At 41.4% G+C, this 26489-nt stretch overlaps 1 protein-coding gene across 5 annotated transcripts in view; it reads left to right on the top strand.

The window, feature by feature from the left end:
- The window catches only part of PTDSS2 (phosphatidylserine synthase 2), a 67979-nt gene that overhangs the window by 17486 nt on the left and 24004 nt on the right, over positions 1 to 26489 (top strand). For all 5 annotated transcript variants that reach the window (XR_005225410.2, XM_043548736.1, XM_037899507.2 and 2 more), the window contains exons 3-4: positions 13781 to 13863; positions 22408 to 22475. Coding sequence is in view for 4 of the 5 variants with exons in the window: in XM_043548736.1 (XP_043404671.1) it covers positions 13781 to 13863; positions 22408 to 22475 (151 nt within the window). In the remaining variant the exon portion in view is untranslated. The remainder of the gene's footprint in view (positions 1 to 13780; positions 13864 to 22407; positions 22476 to 26489) is intronic.

The raw sequence follows: 26489 nt of genomic DNA on the forward strand, positions 1-26489 counted from the left end.
TAAGAATAAAAAATAAATTAAAGGGGCACTTTACAGTCCTTCAAATGAATGTAAGTATCTAGCATCCATTGTCATGGCAGATGTTTCCCCTGTGCCTCTAACCAAGTTTTCTGTTCATTGTTCCATCAGTTATATGGTAGATGTACTTGGTGAACTTCACACATACATATCTGTACAAAGCTGGTGATAGTGTTTTTCATGGGTGTGAACTAAATAGTGGGAAGAGAAATGTGGCAGATCACAGCAGCCCACCCAGTGGGGAGCTGGGAAATGGAAGTGCAACCTTTCAGAACCTGTGATCGAATGGCATTTCGGTGCTGGCTATAACCAATGAAGAGAATTTCAAGAATAGAACAATGTGCCACCTAAAATAGAGGAGAAAAAACACAAGGAAGGGGAAGTTATGACACATCAAAGGTGTTGGGATTAGAGGCTGAGACACTAACATAATAATGTGACTCAGTGGAATATGTTGTTACTGAGTTTAATACCATTATCATGATAATACAGATATGGAAGAAAATTAATCAGACTATTTTTCTGTTAAATATTTCCATATCAAATATTTCATTCTGTTTAACTTATTGAACTGTGTTCAGTGCAGACACACTAGAAAAGAGTCCCATCAAGTGACGGGGAATAAATGTTAGGAGTGCAGAGGCCCTCTGTGTGGAATATTGCACCACTAGCATTGAGCTCTGGAAGTGCCTATTGGCAGTGCATGAGCAATCTCACACAAAGATGATTACATCTCCTTACTTTGTATAAGGGAGTGACCCTCATGTGTGTGTGTTCCTTCCCCATCATTAGGGAGTTCCTGTTTTCAAGACCTAAATCTTTTCCTAACTAAATTGATAGAGGGGCCTTCTTTGCAAGTCTCTCTTGAACATCTATCAATCAAAATGGCCTTCATGATAACAATTATGTCTGCGGAGAGGTTGAGTGAGCTTGGTGCTTTCACTCTACTTTATACTGTGGCCCACAAGGAAAAAGTCACCACAGTTTCATCCCCGCTTCATGTCTAAGGTGTTCTCAATGTATTTCTCTCTCCATGTTCTTTGCAGACCCCGCTCCCACGGAGGGAAACTTTTCTCCATATCATAGATTTAAAGACACTCTGTTTTTTACCTGGAAAACACCAGGCATTTGATAAAATAAAATGTCTTGTTTGTATCATGTAGGGAGAGGTGCCAAGGTTGGATGTGGCAGTGATATGTGGTTAGAATGGACTAGATAGTAGTGTTGAGTAGCTAGAAATTAGGGCCCCAGCAATGTGGAACTGAGTTCTAATTGCAGCTCTGCCATTAGCTTGACGTGTGACCTAGAACCCATCATTACAATTTCCAGGTAGGGAAGAGGTGAAAAGAAGTATGTTAAGGATTCATTGTTTGTAAAGTGCTATATAAATGTGTCACATAAGTAAACGCAAAGTACTTTTTATAGTCGTACCTCCCTCAGAAAAATACCCAGGCAGCCAGGTAACTCAAGAATCTGAAGGTGGTTGTTTGCTGCAAGATCTTTATTCTTTTATTATTGTGTCATCTTGACTTGGAAATTAGAGTTGCTTGTGTAGTGACCTGAGGGGGTCTCAAAGTTATGGTGCAGCCAAGTTTCAGCAGACTTTGCAGTCCCCGGTAACTTATTCAGGCACATGGGCTTGCAAAAGGCTACCAGAAACCGACTTTTCTTCAGACTCCTTACCCCTGCTGCAACTTGGGTTTTGTTAGGTGTTACTTCCGTAGCTTCATAAGTGGGTTTTCAATCTTCTTGGTATGTTTCAGAGTAACAGCCGTGTTAGTCTGTATTCGTAAAAAGAAAAGGAGTACTTGTGGCACCTTAGAGACTAACCAGTTTATTTGAGCATGAGCTTTCGTGAGCTACAGCTCACTTCATCGGATGCATAGCATATCGTGGAAACTGCAGAAGACATTATATACACACAGAGACCATGAAATTTGGAGGGGGGTGTGTGTGGGGGGGGGTGAGAGAACCTGGATTAGTGCTGGAAATGACCCACCTTGATTATCATGCGCATTATAAAGAGAGGTTTCAAAGAGGGATGGGCTATTACCAGCAGGAGAGTGAGTTTGTGGGGGGGGGAGGGTGAGAAAACCTGGATTTGTGCTGGAAATGGCCCTACTTGATGATCACTTTAGATAAGCTGTTACCAGCAGGAGAGTGGGGTGGGAGGAAGTTTTGTTTCATGGTCTCTGTGTGTATATAATGTCTTCTGCAGTTTCCACGATATGCTATGCATCCGATGAAGTGAGCTGTAGCTCACGAAAGCTCATGCTCAAATAAACTGGTTAGTCTCTAAGGTGCCACAAGTAATCTTCTTGGTATGATATTGGTGCCTTTCCTCTGCATTCCTATTGTTGCTAATGCTTCGTTATCTTTATCAAACACTAGCTACAGTGTAAAGAAGCAGCCTGGGACAAGAGTCTGTGTAATAACACCTAGAAGAATGAGATCTGCTGTTTCAAAGTACAAACCTTCATAAAAAGATGAGCCTGTTTGGCTGTGCTGAAGGAAACCCTCAAGAACATTTGGTCTCTCTGCTAGATAGTTCTGATGTGCTGAAAGAAACTTTCAAAGAGAAGCTTTTCTTGTTTTGCTGTGTATGATTGGGCTTACTTTATCAGCCCCTCCACTTTGACTTTAGGGTTGTGTGGCAGTTATGTACCTCATTCTGTATTTAGTATACACAGAGTAATTTTAGCCAATACATTTCAAACATATGCAAGTGTTTCTTGTAGAATATAAAATGTGTTTAGTCCCCAGAACCCTCCAAAAAGTGGAGTGCATGGTTTTTATACCTTGGTGACTTACAATATTTTGTCTTGCCTTGGATTACAGTTCTGTCTTTATTTTAGGCTAGTTCTGCTCTTTCTGTGGCTTTACCATCTGTTCTTTAAACTCTAAAATCTGTGTCTGCTTGAGGCTGTCACTATGAGAAAATCCTACAGTAACACTTAATCTGCTTAATGAACATCAATAGTGTAATCATACTATGTGTAATGAACAGTGTCTGTAACTGCAATTATTCAGTACTTGGAAATGAAAATGTCTATTGCAGTAAAGCTCTGTTCTTTTCTGTATGTGGGGCCCACAAATGTAGAATTGCAAATGCTTTGAAATCATTTGTTTTCATACTCTTGTTGCATGTTGTTAACTTGTGGGGTGATAAACTAGTCTGGTACAAGGGGGCTGGGTAGGGCAGAATAGAAGAATGGTTGGGAGCAAGGAACAGAAACCAGAACTGCTTCACTCCCCATTGCAAACATGCTCCCAAGACTGAGTAAAGCAGATGGGTGGTTCCTTGAAAACCAGCTTTCCCTCCCTACTCCCCTAAAGGCCCCCTTTGCAGCTGACTGCAGCAGTAACTCATATGTACAGGTGTGTGAGCACAGATAGCAGCAGAAATAATAGCTCAAAAAGGATAGTCATACAGTTGAAAGCCAGAAGGGACCACTGGATTATTGTCTGGCTTCCTGTTATCTCAGCCACCAACAACTAAGAATAAGGCAGTAACTATTGCAGAGCATGATTCAAGGAGATGTGGGGTGCTGGTGGGGACCTCAGTACTGCTCCATCCATTTATATCTCAGATTACCTATTTAAACTTCCTAGCATTTGAGACTGAGTCATTCTCTCAGTATTGAATGCAGTGCTGACTGAGTTTGTGTATTTTTCCTCACAATGAATATCTTAAGGCTTTTGTCCCATTGATCCTGGACTCAGTCTCTCAACTGCATGCTAAAATCAGCTACCATTAGAGAAGGTTGTATGTAAATATGAGGTAACTACTGTTTGTAACCATCTCCACCAGTCTGAAATACTTCAGATTCTTTTGCCCCACATCTCAAATATATAAATAATTATGAACCCTATCACCCTGGTATAACTAGTCATTTTGATATCTAGTGTGTCTGTTAGGTGACACAAGTTTCAGTAGCTCTTCTGGATCTATCTTTCTGTGATAGAAACATTATTTTTGCTAGTAAAACTTTTCACAAAACCTATTTGTCATCTGAAAAGTCAGATGGCCAGGATGACCTTGCCTCTGGAGAAGCTTGTTGCCATCAATACTGGTACAGTAACTCCTCACTTAATGTTATAGTTATGTTCCTGAAAAATGCTACTTTAAGTGAAATGATGTTAAGTGAATCCAATTTCCCCATAAGAAATAATGTAAAGGGGGGGGGGTGTTAGGTTCCAGGGAAATTTTTTTCACCAGATAAGACGTGTGTGTGTGTGTATATAAGTTTTAAACAAACAATTTAATACTGTACATAGCAATGACAATTGTGAAGCTTGGTTGAGGTGGTGGAGTCAGAGGGTTGGATATTTCTCAGGGAATGCCTTGCTGCTAAATGATGAACTAACACTTGGCTGAGCCCTCAAGGGTTAACTTAACACGTTGTTAATATACCCTCACACTCTACAAGGCAGCATGAATGGAAGGAAGAGACACAGTAGGCGCATGGCAGTGGCTGCAAACATTCCCTGCGGAAATTGAATGTGATGATCCCTCGGAAATTGAATGTGATGATCCCTCGGCATCCCCCTGGAGCACACCACTCCCTCCACTTTTGAAAGTGCCGGGTGGAGGGGGGATGGGACTGTGAGTGTAAGAGAGAGGCGCGCGTGCATTGCCCCTTTTAAGTATGTTGACTCCACTCTAAGTACACTGCCTTTTTAAGTAGATCAGCAAGTTGAGACAACAGTTGCTGCCAGCAAGCTTCCTACCTCCTGAGTCCTGTCCTGTCCCCTGCCACACAGGGAACGTAGGGGAGCTGATGGAGGGGGGCGGGGCTGCCGGTCCACCCTGGTTCCTAGCCCCCACCACTAGCTTCAACGGGCTGCTCTTTCTGCAAGCCGTGGGCGAAGCAGGCGGTTGCCAAATGTTATAAGGCAGCATTGCACAACTTTAAATGAGCATGTTCTCTAACTGATCAGTGAGGCAACAACAAAACAATGTTAACCAAGGTGACGTTAAGTGAGGAGTTACTGTATTTCCATACGGGGCTTACTCTCCTTAAGGGTTGCCAGAAATGGATATTGGGGGAAATAAGTAATGGGAAATGGAATTGGTAATTGGAATACGAACGCTACAAGAGGGAGGGCTAGTGCAAGACATGTTTCCTCCCTATTCCCCTGCCGCAAGTTTGGGGGAAGTGTGAGATTGTAAAAACAGGCAAAAAGTAAAATAAATGAGCAACCTTAATATTTCTCCTTCGCTTGCATCATAAAAATATCTACCCTGGGCAAGAGCCATATCCAAATGCTCAATCTGGTGAAACAGCAGGAGTACAGCTAGAAAAGGAATTTAGGATGGTGAAGTAAGATTAAGTTGACACCCTATTTAAAAGCAACAAATGGCATTCTGTCTCCCCTTTAAGACCTCCACCAAGGCTTTCAGGTATGTAGTGTGGAATTTATTTCTTGCACTTCCCAATCATTTAGCACTGAAAGGAAACTGAATGACTAGCCATTGATAAGTGGGTACAGGGCTATTTACCTTAACATCACTGGCTCAAACTTAGACCAAGACAGTAGTGGCCAAGATTAGTTATTTTCTGATGACTGTTTAGAGAGCTAACATCACAAACACCATCACAGCTGGCACTCCATTAGGTAGATTCTGAAAGGGGACTGAGCCTAAATGAATATTGATTCTGAACTACTTTTAGCCCTCCAAAACAGTCAACTTTGAGCCAGTGTGATAAGCTGTAGCAGAGAACTTGCACTTGTCTTTTGACCCAAAAGCAGACATGAATCTTCAAGGCTGTCAACCTGGCACCTCCCAACAGAGGTCCCATCCTTTTTCTCAAGTTAAGAGAAGTAAGGAAATAATCTTTTATGTTCTCAAAAGTACATTTGAGGCCTGTTTTTGGACAAGTGCTGTTTAAACTTTACAAACGTACCTCTATCCTGACCTGCAAATCACTTCCTAGTTTGGTTCTAAGCCGATTCAGCACCATACCGTACTGTTGCATGTGCTAATAAGTTTCTTATCTTTTATTCACAAATGAAAACTAGGATGAATACTCTAACTTGTGAGTTAAATTTGTCGTATTTTAAGTTTTCAGAAAATAAAGGCTGCTAAACTAACACTGTCTACTACCTGTAGTAAATTACACTTGTGCCTTTGATTTAAAGATGTATAAATATTAAGTAGAAAAGTTCTCAAACGTCTTGTTCATACACCTGGTTTTTCTGTAGCTTAGTGGAGGAATGAATCTGCAGATATTTTAGTAAGTTCTGAGTTCAGACCTGAATAGTCTTTATGCTTCAGATATAATGGGAGCTGAAGCTCTAGGAGAGATTGAGAGGCAGAGCCATGAAGCTTAGGCTCAACTTGCTTACAGCCAGATTTGTTGTCGTCCTTAAGGGACTCAGTGTGAAACTATAACTCCAAGAACTCTTTGCTTTATTGCCTTGCAAGATAGCATTGCTGTCCATACGGGGACAACTGTATCAGTAGATGCTAGGAACCTTCAGGCTGTTGCATTCTGGGTAAGACTAGTCACTCAGGCCACATTCATTCATGTGGTGGCAGAAATAGCTGATGGAGTGAATAAGTTGCACTGTAAATGTGAACCCTAGAGGTGGATATATTTTTTATGCTTGACTATGCAGAAGGTACTTAACAGTACATATGTGCCCCAGGAATATGGTTGCTATCAGTCCCTTATTACAAGGGTCGGACCTTATTTTTTCATCTCTGTACAAGATCGTGAGTTGCCGAGTGCTGCAAAAAGCAGCAAGAAATGCCACTGGTAAATGTAGGTGAGTCCTGCTGCTTATTATTTATTATTTTATTGATATTTAATAATATTGTGGGGTGGAGGTGCTAAGAAAACAGTCCCTTATCTTTTTAAATACAATGTTGGGCACCCTACCCAGGAGTTCTGCTGGGACATCTTGAACTCCATCTCTGCGCTGTCTGTTCCGTGACTTAGAACACAAATAAGAAACTTTGCAGTACCTGCAGCAGTGACTTTCAGAATCTGGACACTATTACTAGAGGTGAAGTTAGATTGCAACCTTCAGTTTATGTTGCAGTTTCCTTCTTTCAAACATGTGCAACCATCAGCATAATGGAACTCCGTCATCCGTACAGCGAAAATGCTTATGAAGGAATCTTTGTGGAGAAGGTAATAATGAAGAGAATGGCTGCTAGTAGTCATAAGCCCAACACAGCTAAAACCCTAATTTCTAGTGCTCTGTTCAGTCAGTGTGCTATTGTGATCGGTATAATAGTTCCGTGTTTGTTTTGTTTTTGTTTTTTTTGAAAAGGGAACAAAAACAAAACAAGCAGCCAAAAGAGCTCTTTGCTATGGCTGAAATTTTATCTAGTGCATTCTCTTCACATCACTTTGTGCTGGTTAGCAACTGTGCTCCTGTGGGAGGAGCTGAGACTGGAAATAGAGGTTGGGCTATAAATCACTTGCATTTTTGGTGATTGATATTGTGTTTGTTTAAATTGTGATCAGAATACAACCAGTAAATGAATGAGCGCAGCAGGTCAGCACAGGTTTCCACCAGCTGGTAAGACATTTTGCCATCCACAACTACTGAGGGCATATAGCCATCATAACACAACAATCGGAGCACATAGTCGTCCTATATGTGTACTTTGTCTGCTGGCAATTGAACACCAGTTTCTGCTGTGGAACACTTAAGGATCAGTAAAGAAAAAAAGATCTTTTAGGCTATTAAACATTTCATGGGTAAACATAGCTTTATAAACAATCACTGTTCATTAGACTTCCTGCACAGAGCTATGGTGTTATAATCTGAGGTAATATCTGATAGCATGTATCATATCTCAAATGTTGGAAATTTTCAAGTATTATCTTGCTAACCAAAGGACTGTGTTGAAATTTCTTATCAGTGATGAGGGACACTTTATTCATGTAAGTTCTGCAGCAGATTAATCTCACTTGACAAGTGGGGCACTTTGAGTGCCTAATGAGGGAGTTGAGACGAGACAGGACAAGTATCTCTTTAGAGAAGAATTATTTGAGTTTTGCAATGTGACACATCTTGGTACAGTTCCAAAGCTTGCAGATCTAGGACAGACTTTTGGCATAGTGGAAGTTGTGTGATTTATAGATTAGAATCTTTGAGGACTATCCATGTCCATTTTTGCTTTTCTATAAACACATTTATTCAGACTGGAAGCTGAAAAGGTGACTGACTAACAAATTACCACATACGTTTCTCACGATGAGGGGGGAGTTCCTGTTGGCCCTTTTTGACTCTGTTAGCCTCTTTCCCTGCTCCCCTCCCCAGTAAAAAATCCTGCTGTTATGAACGCTAATGTGTTACCTGCGGTTCTTTCAACCCAAAACTCTTGGTAACTTTTACTCTGTGTGAGGTGGTGTCAGGAAATAAATCAGGTGAGACATAGCCATCCAACCGATAGATGGCTGGCACAAACAGGATAACACAAGAGTGCTTTTACTTAATCCCAAGCACTTATACACACGTCCATAACAGGTTAGTAAAACACCCCCAACCCTTGATAATTACCAAAGCTGAGTGTGGCTCTTGAGTGGCAGGCTTCTGGTGGCCAAATCTTCAGTCTGCCGGTGGGGATGGCAAGTTGTATCCAGAGGGATAGTCCAGAAGAGTCCAACTACCTCACTCTTTCCCCCCTTATTTATACATTAATAATAGAATGACATATCCCTTAAAGAAAACGTGTTAAGCAAGCGGTTTTAATGGTCAAGCAAGAGGTTCCTTCTGATTATTGATTAACCAGGTGTGGGTTTTTCCAGAGTGTGCAGCCTTGAGGCCCTAACAGACATTCCTGAGGGGCACATACATGCCTTTTAGAAGAGCAGGATCAGCAACTTCAACGGAGTTCTTATCAGGAAGGACACTGGGTCAAGCTGCCCTTTCTGTGGCACCCAAAACTCCCTCCCCTCCTGCCTTGGTCAAGCAGAGGCTGCTGCATGGCCAACTTACAGCCTGCTGACTTGGTGCTTTTAACAATACGAATAGTGGTTTCTGGCACTTTACTGGTTTGCTGCTATCTCCCCGTACAAGTGCAGGTCCACCCATTGTAGCGACAGCGGGTGTGCTAGAACAAGCAAGGTTGCAGATAGATAGTCCCTAATACTTTAACTACTTTTTCTTCAAACTCTACTCACAGTGGGTGCTTAAAATGCCAGCGTCAACTAGTGCCTTGTCATGCCATCATTGCTATCACCAGAGGAGCTGCACTTATGTTGCCAGCAGGGGAGACTTTTCCTGAAAAGCGCATAATGCAGACAATGTCTTACTGACATTAAGTCTGGGGGCATTCTGCGCCACTGTGCGCACGCAGAATTCATGTCACCTGCAGATTTCTTTGCTTCCCTGCAGAAAAATGATTTTCTGACAGGTAAGCAAAGTGAACCTGCGAGAGCGGTCATATGCCTCTCCTCAGCAGTGCAGGTGCTTGGTTTTGAGTGCCCAGAAAAGCCGGTGGAGAGAGAAATCGCTGCGAGGGGTGGGCTGGGGATGCCCCCGACCGATGCCGGGTCAGACCCACCCTCGTCCGCCCAACCCCAGTGCATCTGGCCCCGCCCCCGTACCAAGACTCCACCTCTGAGCCTTGCATCCAGAACCTGATCTTCACCCTGCCAAGCCTTACACCCCACTCCCCACACCCCAGGGCTGGGGATGTCCCTGCCAGTGGCTCCTAACCTGTGCCAGGCTCAGCAGCCAATTCCGGCTGGGGGTGGGGAGGAGGCGCAGAAGACTTCCCTTGCGTGGAGTGGCCAGGGCCAGGTCAGACCCACCCCCAGAAACCTCCCCTAGCTCCACATCCCTCTCCTCCCCCCGATTCCTGCCTCCATTGATCCTCAGCATGGGTGGGAAGGGTCACTATACTGGGAGCTGCTCCCTCTGTATGTCCAACCCCTGTGCATCTGAACGCTCCCTGCACTGGCCCTCCCCCTGCATCTGGACCCGCCCACCAAGCCCCTGCACCCAGACTCTCCCCATTAAGCCCCCCGCAGTCAAACTTCCACCCTGATGAGCCCCACCCCCTATGCACCTGGATCACCCTGATGAGGCCCCCATGACTGAACCCCAATCCCACTGAGCCCCAACCAACTGCATCCAGACCCCCCCACCCCACCAAGCCCCACTCCCTCAGCACCCTGAACCTGCCTGCCAAGCCCCCCCCCCCACAGGACCCCCCTGCTGAGCCTCAACTACCTTCACCTGGACCTCTCTACAGAGACCCACTGCCTCTGCACCTGAAACCCACCAACAAGCCCACGTGCATCCAGATTCTCTTCCCTCACCCCCACGTGGACCCCCGTCTGAGCCTCCTGCACCCAGATTGTCCCACACACAACCCTCTCACCCAACACCTGGATTCCCCTACACTAAACCCCTCCACACTTGGATCCTGCCTGGCTGAGCCTACCTGTCCAAGAAAATAGATACATTAGCCATGCCTCTTAAAGCCAACTACGGGACTGAGTGTGCAACAGATCCGTAAAGCCCTTTGTTCATTCCAGGATAAGCCAGAAGGACAATATGCAGACGGGTGAAAACTTGGGATATCCATGAAGGTTTCAGGCTGCCTCATTAGGCCGAAGCATGGTGGCAACTGAAAAATAAATCTCACCACTGGGAAGAATGATGGTAGTTTTGCCATATGCGTGTTTTCGGGAAAATGCTGGTGTTGCATAACTTCCTTTTAGCTAATTAAAAACAGAAGGGAATTATCAAAAATTCAACTTACTTCATTAATTTCCAGCTGATATTACTGTTAGGTTTTTTAGTATAGATGTAAATGTGTATAACTGCAGGTTCCCTTGGAGATTGATTCAGAATAATATGACATGATGGAAACTTCAGATGATGCCTTGGAGCTCTTAGCTCAGGGCTAAGCAAAATGATGATAAATTTAAGAAATTTGTATTGGTACATAATACAAAAAGTATAGAGCGAGCATTTTAGATGTAAATGTAGGCACTGTTAAGAATGTACATGCCAGCTTCATAATGTCAAATGCGGGGGGTGGGGGGAGGGAACAAATCAAATAAACAAAGAATGTAATTAGATTCTTTGAGAATAGCTACAAATTGTAATTGCTTTCTTCACCTTTTGGAAAGCTTGGTGGAACCTACCTGCTGTGTCAATAGTTCCATTTATTAGCTAATTTTACTGTGTAACCCTAATATATACTTGTTGTGTCAATGCATTTATCAACACCTTGAAGACTATGTCAATTAATCCTGCTAAAACGTGGTTGTCATTATTCGTTTTTGATGGTAAAACTTCCATCCTTAGCCATTTAAACACATTGCCTTTTTTAAAAAAAAACAATCAACATTAAGACAAGGCTTGCTAGTAGTCAATCCGAATTCTTGGGCCCCAGCTGCTCTTCTGAAGGAGCCATGATTGAAAAATATTTTATTATTGAAAAACAGCCAAATATGGCTGCCTCATGCATACTGACTTTTTAAACTCTATTAGTACATTATTTATGTAGTTTTCATACAGAGTTCCATCACGTGTGGACAGGATGCTGGCCGGTAACCAAATGCCTGAATATAGAAGTAGGGCCAACCTCAAATAATTCCCCATCTCCCACAAACAAAACCAGCCTGTTTGTAGGCTTTATATTGGGAAAAGCCAGAGCCACAACTTTGACTATCCTGTTGAAGAGATGTTTTAAGGTACTTATTTTGTAGTGTGGAACTTTCAGTAATTCTTGAGCAAAAGCACAAACTGGCAATTATATTAGTTGTTATAATGTATCAAAGCTGTGCTAAACGTCCAAATGCACAATTCTAAGTCTTTTTATAAAATGTCTTCCTTTTCAACTTGTGCTAGAGCTTACAGTTCTAGTCCTTTTACTACTGCTTCAGCCCAAATTGGAACTCTGCCTACGCAAATATTCCATCCTTAGTTCATGTGATTAATAAACCTCAGCCTACCCCAGCTACTTCTGTTTTTAAAAACTGCCTGAACTCAGTAACAAGTTGTGTGCACAGAGTATTTAAAGTGCTTTCACCAGGTCTTGATCATGCTTTCTGTGATGGCATTAAACTATTTCCTCCCATTTACTTTAAAGTAGTTAAAAATCTTTCAATACCTGTTGTATCTGTTGCTGATGTTATCAGCACCAGGACATATTCCTAGGTAGACAGACATAAGGTGACAAGCCAATAGATAACTACATCTAATTTTTTCTCTCAAAAAACAAGTTCTCTAATACCTTCAGATAAATATACCATCCTGCACAGATGGTAACTCTTGAGGATATTGGCATTCTAGTACAAAACGGGCAGACCTCTAGCTCTTAAGGTGGCTTTTTGTTTTTGTGTTTTGTTTTTAACCATTCAGGGCAACAGGTGAAGAGGGAGAAGGTGCCATTATTCCATAGTTTTGAGGAGAACAGCATTTTAAGTTAAGGCTGCTACCTGAGGTGAAACTTACGCAAGTTGCACTCAAACAATATTAAATGTACAAGAGTTGAAAGTTTGGGAATAAGTTAAAGTTCCACAGATGCCAATATCTTGAAGTTGTAATAGATTTGCAGGTCTTCAAATAAATTTAGTGAAAGTTTCACAAACAGCCTTGCCTCAGACCCCTTGTCCATGCCCATGAGTCACTTCATGTTCAGAGATCTGAGTACTGGATCAGCATGGTGTGCCATCTGTTACAAGGATGGTAGGTGAGACAGGGAGTCTGGTGTTATAGTAGTCATTCATTCTTTTTAATTAAAAAAACAGGCTTGTATTTAATTTACATTGTAGAAGAAATATATTAGGAAGCCTGGATAGGCAAGAATACAAGCATTACTAAAGGTTACACTGGAGTCTCAATTTAACCATTTAGTGAATCTTCACATCTTTTTTTCAAAGCACAAGCATCCTTAAATCTGGTATTTCCTAACTTTCGAAGCATTTGCAACCTAAAGAATGTCCTTTTAATACTTCCTGCATGCAGTTCCCTAGTCTTTAAAAACAAATTCTCTTCTTTACAACTGTAACAATCTCCTATCATAAATAATCAGCAGAGTTTGAAACTGAACCTTCTCATTGGAGCACAAATGTCTACCACCTGAACTACAAGACTAACACTAGCTGGTAGCAGGAGAAAGCTGGTGTCTGGGAGGTGGGATTGGGGCACTAAGACTAGATGCCAGGTCTATGGGGTAGTCAGGGGAAGCCTGGCCTGGTTCTCTTCCCCAACCCCCAGTGTGGCCGCTCCAGCAGTTTCCTGGTGTTCCAGTGCAGTGTCTGTTGCTGATTTGGCTGCTGCGTGGGCATGGTCTTAGAATATTCATGTTCAGTGATTTTTGGCTAACATATTCCTAGACAACACAAGTGAGAAGGGAAATGGTTATTTTCAACAATTTATAGCTGAGCAAAACCTGAATGGAATTTAATGGGACAAAGAAAACAATTCTCTAGCCCAGGGACTTTCTCCCTGCTGAATTTCGAAGACCTTTAAACTATGGAGGTTTTAAGAGCTTTTCAGAAAAGGTCGTGAATCTTTTATAATGGAAGGTATTATGCACTGTTAGAAAACCTAAATATACGGGTTCGTACCAGTTTCTCCTATAACAAAAACTGCAAAAGATGAAACATGCATCTCACTGGAAATTATAACTGATCTATGGAAATTACACTAGTATAAAGAGACAAGATGTTCTAGACATTTAAGAATTTAAACAGATTCTTTTTGTCATGATTTTCTTTTTTGGAGTGGGTTGGTGAAGCAAATATATATTGAGTAGTTTGCTCTTTATTTTCAGAGGTATTGTTGCCAGTATCTTGGTTTTCTTATGTTTTGGAGTCACTCAAGCTAAAGATGGACCATTTTCAAGACCTCATCCAGGTAATTTAAATCATTTAACTTTTTCCAAGTGTCTTATAAATTGCTAACTCTGTAGAGGTAATTTTACCATTTCATAAATAGCCTCTAAGTTTATATAATTGGATGTAAATGTTAGCATTCATAACTTTTGTGTTATAGCACACTTCCTTTATATGCAATGTAAGTTCATTAACATAGTGATACAACTACCCGGTAATCTTAATCCCACAGTTTCTGCCTTATACTGCAAGATCTCTCATTTATCCAACAGGTATTTCCAAGACTACTTCCCCTATTTATCATTTGGACACCTAAAAGGAATTTGAGATCCTGGTCAGATAGCAGCCCTAAACATTCCCTCTTTCTGTTGTCTGAAAACAACCCCCTAAACAAGGGGAATAACAATTACTCTAAACAGTACATATTATGCATGCAATCTGCTTTTTTAAAATCAGCTAATTGTATGGGATTTACCCAGCTGTCCCTGGTCTGCATTTCATATTGCTAGCAAAAAGGCTCACATGGTCCCCAGTCTGGAGAAGCTAATCAAATCATCCCTTAAACCTCAGCTCCACCTTACCTATACAATTCCATTTTGGTATGTAACTGGACTGGACTTCTGCTCCTTAATTGACACAGATGTAAACAACTCACTTGGTTATGGGACCGCTGTTACAAGTAATCTGACAAATTACAAGAGGGCCTTTATTCTACTTTGTGTGCAAGATTTCTGCCCCATTGATTAAGTTTGTGCTGTAAGACTTCAGGGAGTCTTTATAAAATAGCAACATAAAACTTCTATGTGTTGAGTCTGGTGAACTGTAGAAGTAATCAAACTTCTTGCTGCTGATTCTTTTTCCTGGCTATCTTTACGTTTTGGTAATGATGGTTTATAAGAATGGGGACCGTTATATAGACTTGCATATTAAACTTGAGTATAGGCCCCGAGTTCTGTGCACACTTAGAGAAAACTGTAACCGAAGCATTTCTCATCATTTCACCCTAACCTTTCATGTTGGGAATCCTGTTTTTCCAAGAAATGGTAGGCAGATTAAAAAGAAACCTTGGAGATCTAAAGTTGAAGGTTGTCTTCTGCAAAGAGACAATTGAAGAAATACAGCAGTAAACTTGAACTGTTTTAAGTTTAAAACCCCACTTTCTAGGCAGCCTATTACATGGCAATTCTTTATTTTTTTTTATTCTGTTTATGAAAGATCTTGTTGCCTTTAAGGACTTCAGAGATGTTCTTGGACATATGCTCTATACAGTTTTCAGCTCTAAAGCATCTAGAAATGTCTTCTACCTTTTATAAACTATAGACTGTTGAAAGCGGGAGAGTTTTATACTGAAGCTTGTAGTTTTGATTCTGGTGAAAGATTTATGAAACAGGGTGGTTAAGGAAGCTTCTATGTGAATTTCATCATTTGAACAATGGTCATATTAAAATCCAGACTAATTGTTCAACAGCCCAGGGAGCACATGCTCAAAGTCAAGATAAGGCCTGAGTAGCATAATTTACACAGATTATGCTCTGCATATCACAAAAGCTTTTATGCTCTCAGCTAGAGCTAGTTTTACTAGAGCTGTTGAGCGTTCTTTTCTCCATGCATGTTCCTTCTCCAAGTGGTCTGTCTAAAAACATGTTATAGTATTGTAACCTGAATGTGTTAACGTCTTAGTTGCATTAAATGTTTACACTCATATCTGGATTTCAAAAATAGGCTGCCTCCTGATGCGCTTAGAGGAGATGAAAAGGACCCTTTTATGAATGAGTGGTTATCTTGTTCTAGGCTAGTTCCCCAGCAGAGCGTGAATTCTAGGGCCTGCTGGAGGCAACTGGGTGTTCCTTTAGGAGGAGAGCGTGTTAGCCTCCAGCCTTCTCATGGATGGGGAGGCTCTTGCCGGCATGGAGGTGCATGGTGTTGCCGTCCTCCAGGGAGCTCTTTGTAACCAGAGAGTATACACTGGGGGATGTGGAAGGGTAAGTTTATTGGTGGGGTGTCAGTGAGAAAATGAGTCTTTAGTGACCCCCACTTCATGGTTCTGTTATCCCTGGAGAAGTGTCTCATTATCCCAATAGAGCTACAGCATGTCGTGCTGGTACATACTGCTTCCTTTATAGGTTTGGTTTTAAATCTTGCTAATAACCAGATTTGGGGGAAACGATCTATCTTGTAACCCAATGTCTCACTGATGAAACTCTTCAGTATTCTGTTTGCAGTGGTGGTGTAGCCGTGTCTGTCCCAGGATATTAGAGAGACAAGGTGGGTGAGGTAATATATTTTATTGGAGCAAGTTCTATTGGTGAGAGCGACAAGCTTTTGAGCTCCACAGCACTCTACTTCAGGTCTGGGAAAGGTAGATGGCTGTGACTCTTTCCTTTGTTAACCTTTCCACATCGGTCTGGTTTTCTAAACCATTTATCATTTTTGTTGCTCTCCTCTGGACTCTCTCTCTCTCTCTCTCTACTTTATCCATCGGTTTCTTAAAGTTCCTAGAACGGGACACAGTACTTACTCCAGCTGAGACCTCACCAGCGCTGAGTGGAGCGGAACAGTTACCTTCCATGTCTTACATAGGACACTCCTGTTAATGCGCCCCAGAATATTAGCCTCTCCTGCAGCTACATCACATTGTTCACTCATCTTCAATTTGTGATCCACTATAACCCGCAAATCCTTTTCAGCAGTACTACCACCTAGCCCGTTATTCCCCATTTAGTAGCTGTGCATTTGATTTTTCCTTCCTAAGTGTAGTACTTTGCACTTGTCTTTACTGAATTTCGTCTTGTTGATTTTTGTCTTGACCTTCAGTTTGTCAAGGTCATTTTTAATTCTAATCCTGTCTTCCAAAGTGGGTAGCACTCCCGGTGTCATCAATAAATTTTATAAGCATGCTCTCCCCTCCTTTATCCAAGTCATTAATGAAAATATTGAATAGTACTGGACCCAGGACAGACACCTGCAGGATCTCACTTGATAACTAATGAGTATGGGCTTTGAGTTAGTTGTATACCAATGTTACAAAGAGCTGTCTAGCTGTAATTGGCATGATGAGGACTTGAAGCAGACACTCCATAAGGGAAACCATACTTAGTAATCACAGTCCAGACATTTCTCACTTTCTGACTTGGGCATGAGGGGTTTATGCTGGTCTTCACAGGATATGTATATTAACTGAAGGAAAAAAGAGGTAAGAGGCTTCCTTTAATACTTCACAAATCTGTCAAATAGCTTAAAAACAGTAACCTGACTGGTTCCACTAGCATCTCCCTCCCCTAGACTCCCCATTTAGCAAAATCCAAATCTAGCTTCTGACAAAACATTGACTCCATATTGGGTTGGGTGGTATTTATAGTCTAGGTGCTTGAGGCAAAAAGCTTTTGTGCTTTGAATAAAACTTGCAATTGGTATCTTTCAATCTGAGAGTCTTCTAACTTGGAAGCATTTGAAGGCATTAATTGAAGGGAGCCAACTCTTGACGTAGCCCTCACAAAAACTATCCTGGAATTGATCTCGCTTACTAATGCACAGAAACACAAGTTTGATAGACCTCTGGTACTCTATTCCTTTCCCAAGGGCTATCAAGTTTGGTAATGTCAGACTAGTGACGGGACACCGACAGCTGTTGAAGGAGAACTAGCAATAGTAAGCAAGAACAAAGTAACTTGCACTGCACAGGTTACATTGCATGTTAGTGTTTTTCCTTGAGGGAAGATGCTCTAATAAGGTTGTTCTCATAGTGTTGCGTGACTGAGGAAAAAGAGCAACATGAATAATTTTGGACAAATCCTGTGATCGTTATTAAAATGGTAGTTTGGTAATCTGTATGCACTACTTCTGTGGTGTGCTTTTTTCTTAGGTGGTTATTCCAAGAACATATTTTCTCTCTAAATTAATAAACTTGCAAATAAAACTACCGAAGTTAATCTTCAGTCTGAGTTTGGAAGTTACAAAGTAGAAGCTCTGAACTCCGTTATCCAGATCAGAGTTGCTGTTTGTCCCTAATGTGCAAAGTAGGCCATCCTGATAAGATTTATTTGGCAGTTTTGCTGAAAATGATCACAACCTCCCACATCTGAAGCTATTTTTAAGATGGTGTTAGGAGCAGTCTGTTAGAAAAGAGACTTTTTTTAGCCCTGTGATAGATTTTCTTTGCTCAATTCAGTCTTAAAAAACAGGACTAATATTTGATATTTTTTCCTTATTGATTTGCAAAGTATATGTAATCCTGTTTAAAATAATAGCGTGTGTTCTTCTAAAATTCCAATCATTGTCCAGTGAAGCACTGATGAGCAATTCTTATGCAAAATGTGTGTACGTGTGTCAAAGTTCCTCCTGGTTTCCTTTTTACATAGGGTTTTTAATGTCTGATTTGTAATATTGTTTACCTGTCTTCACTAGAACTAAGGACTAACCATGCAAAAAACTAGTGGAAGTTGAGGAAATGTCTCAGACACGCAACAGCTAATTCTTTCCACTTGACCATTTGAATGCTGATTCTCTTGTAGAGAGTCCTGTTTGCCCAGAACCAGTCAGGCCAAATATCCAGGTGTAGCCCTGGAAAGGTAGGCTTCTTGAGAGAGCTGGCACATTGCATAAACAGCTATCAAGAAAATCTCCCAGGAATGATTACTGATTGGAGGACATGGGTCTTATCCGATCCCAAATCAAAAGTTCTTTAAACTGCTCCCCATTATGTAAACCAGTGGACACGGTTAGATGAGTTGGTCACATACTACTTGGAGTTTACCCTGAGGTGTTTATCTCCTCTAATGGATGCTTCACCATAGAGGTGGGCTGAGCCAAAACTCTGGATCATAGTTCACAGCATGGAACTTTCTAATGCTCCTAATCTAAACTCTTGACATATGGGAGAGTTCACATACAGATTGCAAGCTCCCAAGTGTTTAGGTTCAAGATGTCTGGCTCTGCTCATTGGAGGGAGTTGACATTCCAATCCAGGGTTTTGATTTTATTATTTGTATTGCAACGCCACCTAGGAGCCCTAATCATGGACCAGGATCCCATTGTGCTAGGTGCTATACAAACATGTAATAAAAACAGTTTGGGGCCCCAATCTCTTTGTGCCCCATTTCTGTCTCCTAAATTTCACTTGTGTCGATGTTGATAAAAGAGGGGTGAATTAGGATAGGATCCAAGTCCTGAGAGGTGGCCCAGAGACCCACAAAGGTTGGATCCATCGGAGGCAGAAGGACCTATTGTTGGAGTGTTAAGGATTTGAAGTCAGGGGTGGGATTGGCAGAGCAGGGAGCCAGAAGTGCTAAAGATACTCTTTTATTTGTAAAAAGAAAAGGAGTACTTGTGGCACCTTAGAGACTAACAAATTTATTTGAGCATAAGCTTTCGTGAGCTGCAGCTCACTTCATCGGATGCATTCAGCAGAACATACTGTGGGGAGATTTATATACATAGAGAACATGAAACAATGGGTGTTCACTCTCCTTACAGTGTGTATGATAACACCCATTGTTTCATGTTCTCTATGTATATAAATCTCCCCACTGTATTTTCCGCTGAATGCATCCAATGAAGTGAGCTGTAGCTCACGAAAGCTTATGCTCAAATAAATTTGTTAGTCTCTAAGGTGCCACAAGTACTCCTTTTCTTTTTGCGAATACAGACTAACATGGCTGCTACTCTGAAACCTGTCTTTTATTTGTGTACTTTTTTGCTTGGATAGGACTCAACCTCATACTGGTTGTGGGAAGGTGACTGTTGGTGGAGGGGACACCAGGGGGGTGGAACACAAAGGAACAGTTGTGACCAGGTGCCTAGAATGGACCACACTGAGAGTTCCATCCTAAGGGCAGGCTTCAAGAAACAGGGCAGGCACATCCCAAAACCTGGTGGTTTATTCTATAATTAGATTGATCAAACTAGTAACGAGCTTCTGTAACACCACATCGGTTAACAAGGAGCCAAGTGCAGTCTCCTTTGGGCATTCCAGTACTTTGTTGCCTTCCAGACAAACTGGTCTAATGTAGTGAGAGGTTACTGAAAACCCAATTCACTATATGTCAGGTTTTACCAATCCCCAAGGATCAGACACTTACGCCTAGGTCAGTATATATTTCAGATCTTACCCAAATATCATGCTGTCAGCCAATCCATAGTAAACTAACTAAGAATTTATTAAGAAAAGAATGGACTATAAATAGCTAAATCATATACTTACAAATGATTGCAAAGTCCTTAAATCAGCTTTGTAGCAGTGATGGAATAATCTGCTAGCTTGTAAAAAGTCTCTGGTAATGTCCAAAGATTGGAAGATCCTCAGCCCATTGTTCAAAATACTCCTTTTAGTTGGCAGCCCAGAGAATTGGAGGAGAAATGAGGCAAAACGGAGATAACTCAAGTTTCTTTTATATCCCCTGCCATGTGCATGGAAAGTTACTGTCCCAAACAATGCCTATAGACCTTGTGTACGGAAAGTTACTGACAAAGATGGAGTCAGGGCTCACATGTCCACATCACATGCCCTTACATGTTTTGCTGAATCACAGGGGTGGCCATTGGCTCTTTGTTGTCTGAAGCATCCTCAGGAAGAGCTATCTGGAGAGTTGATTCTTAATGGCCCATCAAGCTTGAATAGTCCATTCACAATGGGCTGGCAAGAGTAGTTGTAAACTACCTTAAAGAACGAACCCATTTAAAATGCAAATACATAGCCAATATTCAGAACTTGAGATAGAGTGGTGATACATGGATTTAACAAGGATAATCATACTTGACAGATTGTAACCTTTCCATTGACACCTTACACGATATGCTTTGTATAACAGTGGTAGCAACAATGATACAAATGGACATCTTCCATCATACAGCATCACAATATTTTATAAAAACGTGTTGTCTGAGGTTAAGACCTCATTCTCAAACAGGTTAGCTAACTTTCAATAGTTTGCGTGGTCTCTATAGATCTTGTCATGTAGTTACTGTAAAACCCTTTGCTTTTTTTTTCTTTTTCTTAACCTCCTTGTTATACCATTTTAATAGTAAACTTTGAAAAACGCCATCTGCTCACCTTTAAGATAACGCAGCATTCCACACAAAGGAAGATAGGCTTCTAAAAATGAAAACAGCAGTATTGCTTAGTGACTTTAAAGAATTGGGACTGCAATGGGATGCCAATTTTTGGTATCCAAAAAAAGGTCTGCCAAGCTGAACTAGGCATAGGGTAAAAAGTAAAGCTGAAGAGTCGGGTAACATCAGGCAGTGGGGGAGGAGATGGGATTAGTTCAATAAGCAACAGATTTGCTTTAAGGAGTCATTATAAAGTGTAGTGGGGAACTTGAGAAATCTTTCATGGGGAAAGTCATGCAAGAGATATGTAATTCAGCTTTTTTTTTTTTTGCCTTATCTGTTCAACATGCGTGTTAAAAGCTTGCTGAATTCTGATGCATTCTTGTGGACCCCTATGAAAATATGTAGAAGAGAATTATCTTGCATATCAATGGCTCTGGGAGCTGAATAGGAATCGCACAAGTTTTGCAAGTGGATTGATTTAGTGGGCTGTTTGAATGTTGCCTGAATAGACTTGCACCATTTGGGAAGCTTATTGGTGGAGCTCCTTACTTCACTGTTGTGCATTAGTATTTCTTAGTGGGGGAGCAGAAGGGATGCTGTCAAGGTTCCTTCCCCACTCTGAACTCTAGGGTACAGATGTGGGGACCTGCGTGAAAGACCTCCTAAGCTTATTCTTACCAGCTTAGGTTAAAAACTTCCACAAGGAACAAACTTTGCCTTGTCCTTGAACCGTAGGCTGCCACCACCAAGTGTTTTAAACAAAGAACAGGGAAAGAGCCCACTTGGACACATCTTCCCCCAAAATATCCCCCCAAGCCCTACACCCCCTTTCCTGGGGAAGGCTTGATAAGAATCCTCACCAGTTGGTACAGGTGAACACAGACCCAAACCCTTGGATCTTAAGAACAATGAAAAAGCAATCAGGTTCTTAAAAAAAGAATTTTAATTAAAGAAAAGGTAAAAGAATCACCTCTGTAAAATCAGGATGGTAAATACCTTACAGGGTAATCAGATTCAAAACATAGAGAATCCCTCTAGGCAAAACCTTAAGTTACAAAAAGACACAAAAACAGGAATATACATTCCATCCAGCACAGCTTATTTTACCAGCCATTAAACAAAAGGAAATCTAATGCATTTCTGGCTAGATTACTTACTAATTTAACAGGAGTTGTAAGGCTGCATTCCTGATCTGTTTCCGGCAAAAGCATCACACAGACAGACAACGCTTTGTCATCCCCCCTCCCAGATTTGAAAGTATCTTGTCCCCTCATTGGTCATTTTGGGTCAGGTGCCAGCGATGTTATCTTAGCTTCTTAACCCTTTACAGGTGAACGGGTTTTGCCTCTGGCCAGGAAGGATTTTATAGCACTGTATACAGAAAGGTGGTTACCCTTCCCTTTATATTTATGACAGGTGCTCTGTGTGAAAGTGTTTTCTAATCATGCTACTGATAAACGAATTGCCAATTGAGATTTTGCCAGAAGCCTTGCTAACCTCCTCTTTGTTTCTGTAGCTTACTGGAGATTTTGGCTCTGTGTCAGCGTTGTGTATGAGCTCTTCCTCATCTTTATACTCTTCCAGGTAAGGAACTTAAGAATTGACTCTTAATAACAACTGGGGTCTTGCTCTGGATATGAAAGTTCTTTGCTGGTATGGAGGCAAGGTGGTAAAACTATTTTTAAATATACCCCTTTCCCATTTCTCCATAGCATGTAGTACAAACCCTGGGCTAGCTGAAAGCCTCATTAAGATGCTGCTTCCTTTAGCCAAAGATGGTGGGGAGGGAGGCATTGTTCTCTGGTGGCTGCATCAGATGACTGGGAGACAGTACTCTTGGGGTATGTCTGTACTGCATTTTAAGTCAAGGTCTGTGGGGCCTCGGCCGGCAGACGTAGTGTTTCCAAGCCCTTGCTTGAGCATGCTGCATTGTAAACCTAGGTTTACAATTTGTGGACCCAGGTCTCTCAGCTGTGCTAACACAGCCATTCTGCACTGCACAGACGTCCCAACTCAGGTCTGCAGCTCGCACAGCTGCGTTCGCACAGCTCAAGACCTGATTCCCAGTTGGACTTGGGCTCTGACCCCACCTTCTAGCAGGTCTGAACTGGAGCCTGGGCTTAGTGTTCAGTGTAGACATACCCGTGCTTTTATTTTTTCCACTACCACAGACTTAAGTCATGTTTAGTTCTCAGTTTACTCCTCTGTAAAATTGACAAGAAAATTAACTGCCTCACAAGGCTTAATATTTGTGAAGCACATTGTGTATCTTGGGTGAAAGTTGCTAAGGAAATATTTCTTCCATTAAAAATACCTAATATGTACATCTACTGTTGTAAGGAGCAACTGCAAATTAGGTGTGAGTGGTTAAGTCTTAAGGAGACTAAAGGAAAGTCATTAGTAGAAAGAGGAATTCATGTATCATCAGACAATCCCCATCACATGTAATTAATTTGCTGATGACTCATAGAATCATAGGTCTGGAAGGGACCTTGAGAGGTCATCTAGTCCTGTCCCCAGCACTCATGGCAGGACTAAGTATTATCTAGACCATCCCTGACAGGTGTTTGTCTAACCTCTTAAAAATCTCCAGTGATGGAGATTCCACAACCTCCCTAGGCAATTTATTCTGGTGCTTAACCACCCTGATGGTTAGGAAACTTTTCCTAATGTCCAAACTTCCCTTGCTGCAATTTAAGCCCATTGCTTCTTGTCTTATCAGAGGATAAGGAGAACAATTTTTCTCCTGCCTCCTTATAACAGCCTTTTATGTACTTGAAAACTGTTATGTCCCCTCTGTTTTCTCTTCTCCAGACTAAACACACCCAGTTTTTTCAGTCTTCCCTCATAAGTCACATTTTCTAGACCTTTAATAATTTTTGTTGCTCTTTTCTGTACTTTCTCCAATTTGTCCACATCTTCCCTGAAATGTGGCACCCGGAACTGGACGCAATACTCCATTTGAGCCTAATCAATACAGAGTAGAGCAGAATTACTTCTTGGGTCTTGCTTACAACACTCCTGCTAATACATCCCAGAATTATGTTTGCTTTTTTTTGCAACAGCATTACACTGTTGATTCATATTTAACTTGTGATCTACTATGACCCCCAGATCGTTTTTAGCAATACTGCTTCCTAGGCAGTCATTTCCCATTTTGTATGTGTGCAACTGATTGTTTCTTCCTAAGTGGAGTACTTTGCATTTGTCCTTGTTGAATTTCATCCTGTTTACTTCAGACCATTTCTCCAGTTTGTTCAGATCATTTTGAATTTTAATCTTATCCTCCAAAATACTTGCAACCCCTCCCAGCTTGATATCATGAATATCTATTTTTTCAGTCTTATTCAATTTGCATCCCCCCACCCCATGATAGGTTGTTGCCCCTAGGATGCAGTCTGGGAGTCGTGGGAACCGCTGTGCCCCGCTGCACTAATTATAAGTGATAGCAAACAGATCAAAGCAGGTTACGTAGGAAATTTAAACAAAAAAACGCAAACTAAACCTAAAATACTAGGCTTTGAATCAGTAATGTCTCGCCCTGACTGTTGATACAGGCAGTCAAGTTTCCATACACAGGCTAGAAATTCCTTTAGCCTGGGACCAGCACTTCCCCCAGTTCAGTCTTTGTTCCTCAGGTGTTTCCAGGAGTTCTCTTGTGTGGGTAGGGAGGCCATGAGATGATGCCACTCACTGCCTTATATAGTTTTTCCATATGGCAGGAACCCTTTGTTCCAAACTCGGTTCCCTGTCCAGTTTGTGGAAAAATACAGTTACCAAAATGGAGTTCAGTGTCATGTGGTCTGGTCACATGCCCTTGAATATCCTGCTGAGTCATTACTTACGGGCTGGCTGAAAGGTTCAGCCATTACTTACGGGCTGGCTGAAAGGTTTACAGGAAGGCTGAGCTCTTCCATGGTCCATTGTCTTTGTTGGTGGGCCATTAGCACTGTCTAGCTTCACCACTGTTGTACCTGAAAGGCTAGCTGTGGGTGTTTTCCAGAGTAAGCAGATTTGAAATACAGATACGTAGTCTATATTCATAACTTCAGGTACAAAAACGATACATGCATATGAATAGGGTAATCATATTCAGCAAATCATAACTTTTCCATAGACACCTGACCAGACATATCTTGTGCAAAATGCATGATAATTATGTCATAATCCTATTATAACCATACCACTATGATGAATATGGGGTGTGGTGTCACACCTCCCACCCCCAAAAACTGAACACCCCCCGACCCCACCCCCCTGGAAATGCACGTGATGATAGTTCAGCCCAGAGGGGAATGTTAGATTGACAAGCCATTCTATTCTGATCACTTTCTGTTACTTGCGATCTTACTCTGTTAGTCTACAGTTCTTATTTTGCAGGCTATTAGGGTATTAAATGCTGAATTAATTGCACTTCACAACTAGAGACTTTTTGTCATCTTGAAATCTTAGTAATATTTATCTCAAGTACAACTCTTTTGAAAATATAAAAACATTAATTATCAACACCTCTATGATGTAGATAAACAGCTCTATTTCACAGGCTTCCACAGTGGAGGGGAAAATCAGGCAAAGTTAAAGGATTTGATCATGGTGACAAAATGAATTACTGGCAAAACTGGGCATAGAATTCAGGAGTTTTTGGCTCCCATCTTCTCTTTCCATTAGACCATGATGCCTGCTTTGCAAACAAGATCTAAATGTTTAGTGAAACTTTTGAAGTTCATTTGAAGTTTCCTCTGGGTCCATACTGCTTCAAATAGCACTCCCTCTCATTCAGCCTGATTACCTCCCCAAAAGTCAGTGGCAGAAGCCTTAGGAGCAAGAGAGCAGTCAGTAATTCTTACCTCTACTGGCTTGTCCGAACAGATTTGTACTAGTACCCACTGAACCAGTCCACTGTTTCACGCTTAATGTTTCTGCCTGTTTACATGACACTTGATTAGTAGATCTTAACTAAATTCATTCTTTCGTTTCTCTTACAAGGTGTCTGCCCCCTTGTGTTGGGGTCTTGAGCCTTTTACATGATGGACAAATTTACCTTTCTTCTTTTGTTCCTTTTTAAGTAGTTTGTATCCCTGAGTGGTCAGTCCCCATGCTGGTTATCTTACATTTTCCAGACAGCATTGTTGCAACGTGCTGTCAATATTTGATTGCTTCAGTTTGATTTCATATGCTGAGCTATACTGCTGTAGTTTTTCTGTTTTGGATAGCAGTTTGTTTATAATTGCTTTTCCTTCCTCTGGTTGTGTCCTGCCATCTTCCAGGTCTGCTCAGCCACTAATGGCAAAAGACATGTTTACCAGCTATTGACCAAACCTTCAATTATAAACCAAATATTTATCTTGTAAATATTTGAACATACATTTTTCTTGGACTTAGTCTGTTCTCTATAGATCAATATTACCAACTCTCCTAAAAGCCGATACAAACTCGTTTGTGTAACACATCTTTGTGGTTAATGTGAAATTAGTGCAAGCTGACTACTTTGTTTTGACACGTTACTGACTTTGGTTACACAGAGTTGATTTTCTTTCCCCCCTGTTACACTTTGCTGGTTTGATTCCTACTTGTCTGATCATTAGCCTGTCATAACAA

Source organism: Chelonia mydas, chromosome 6 (genome assembly GCF_015237465.2).
Source record: "Chelonia mydas isolate rCheMyd1 chromosome 6, rCheMyd1.pri.v2, whole genome shotgun sequence".
Classification (NCBI taxonomy): domain Eukaryota; kingdom Metazoa; phylum Chordata; order Testudines; family Cheloniidae; genus Chelonia; species Chelonia mydas.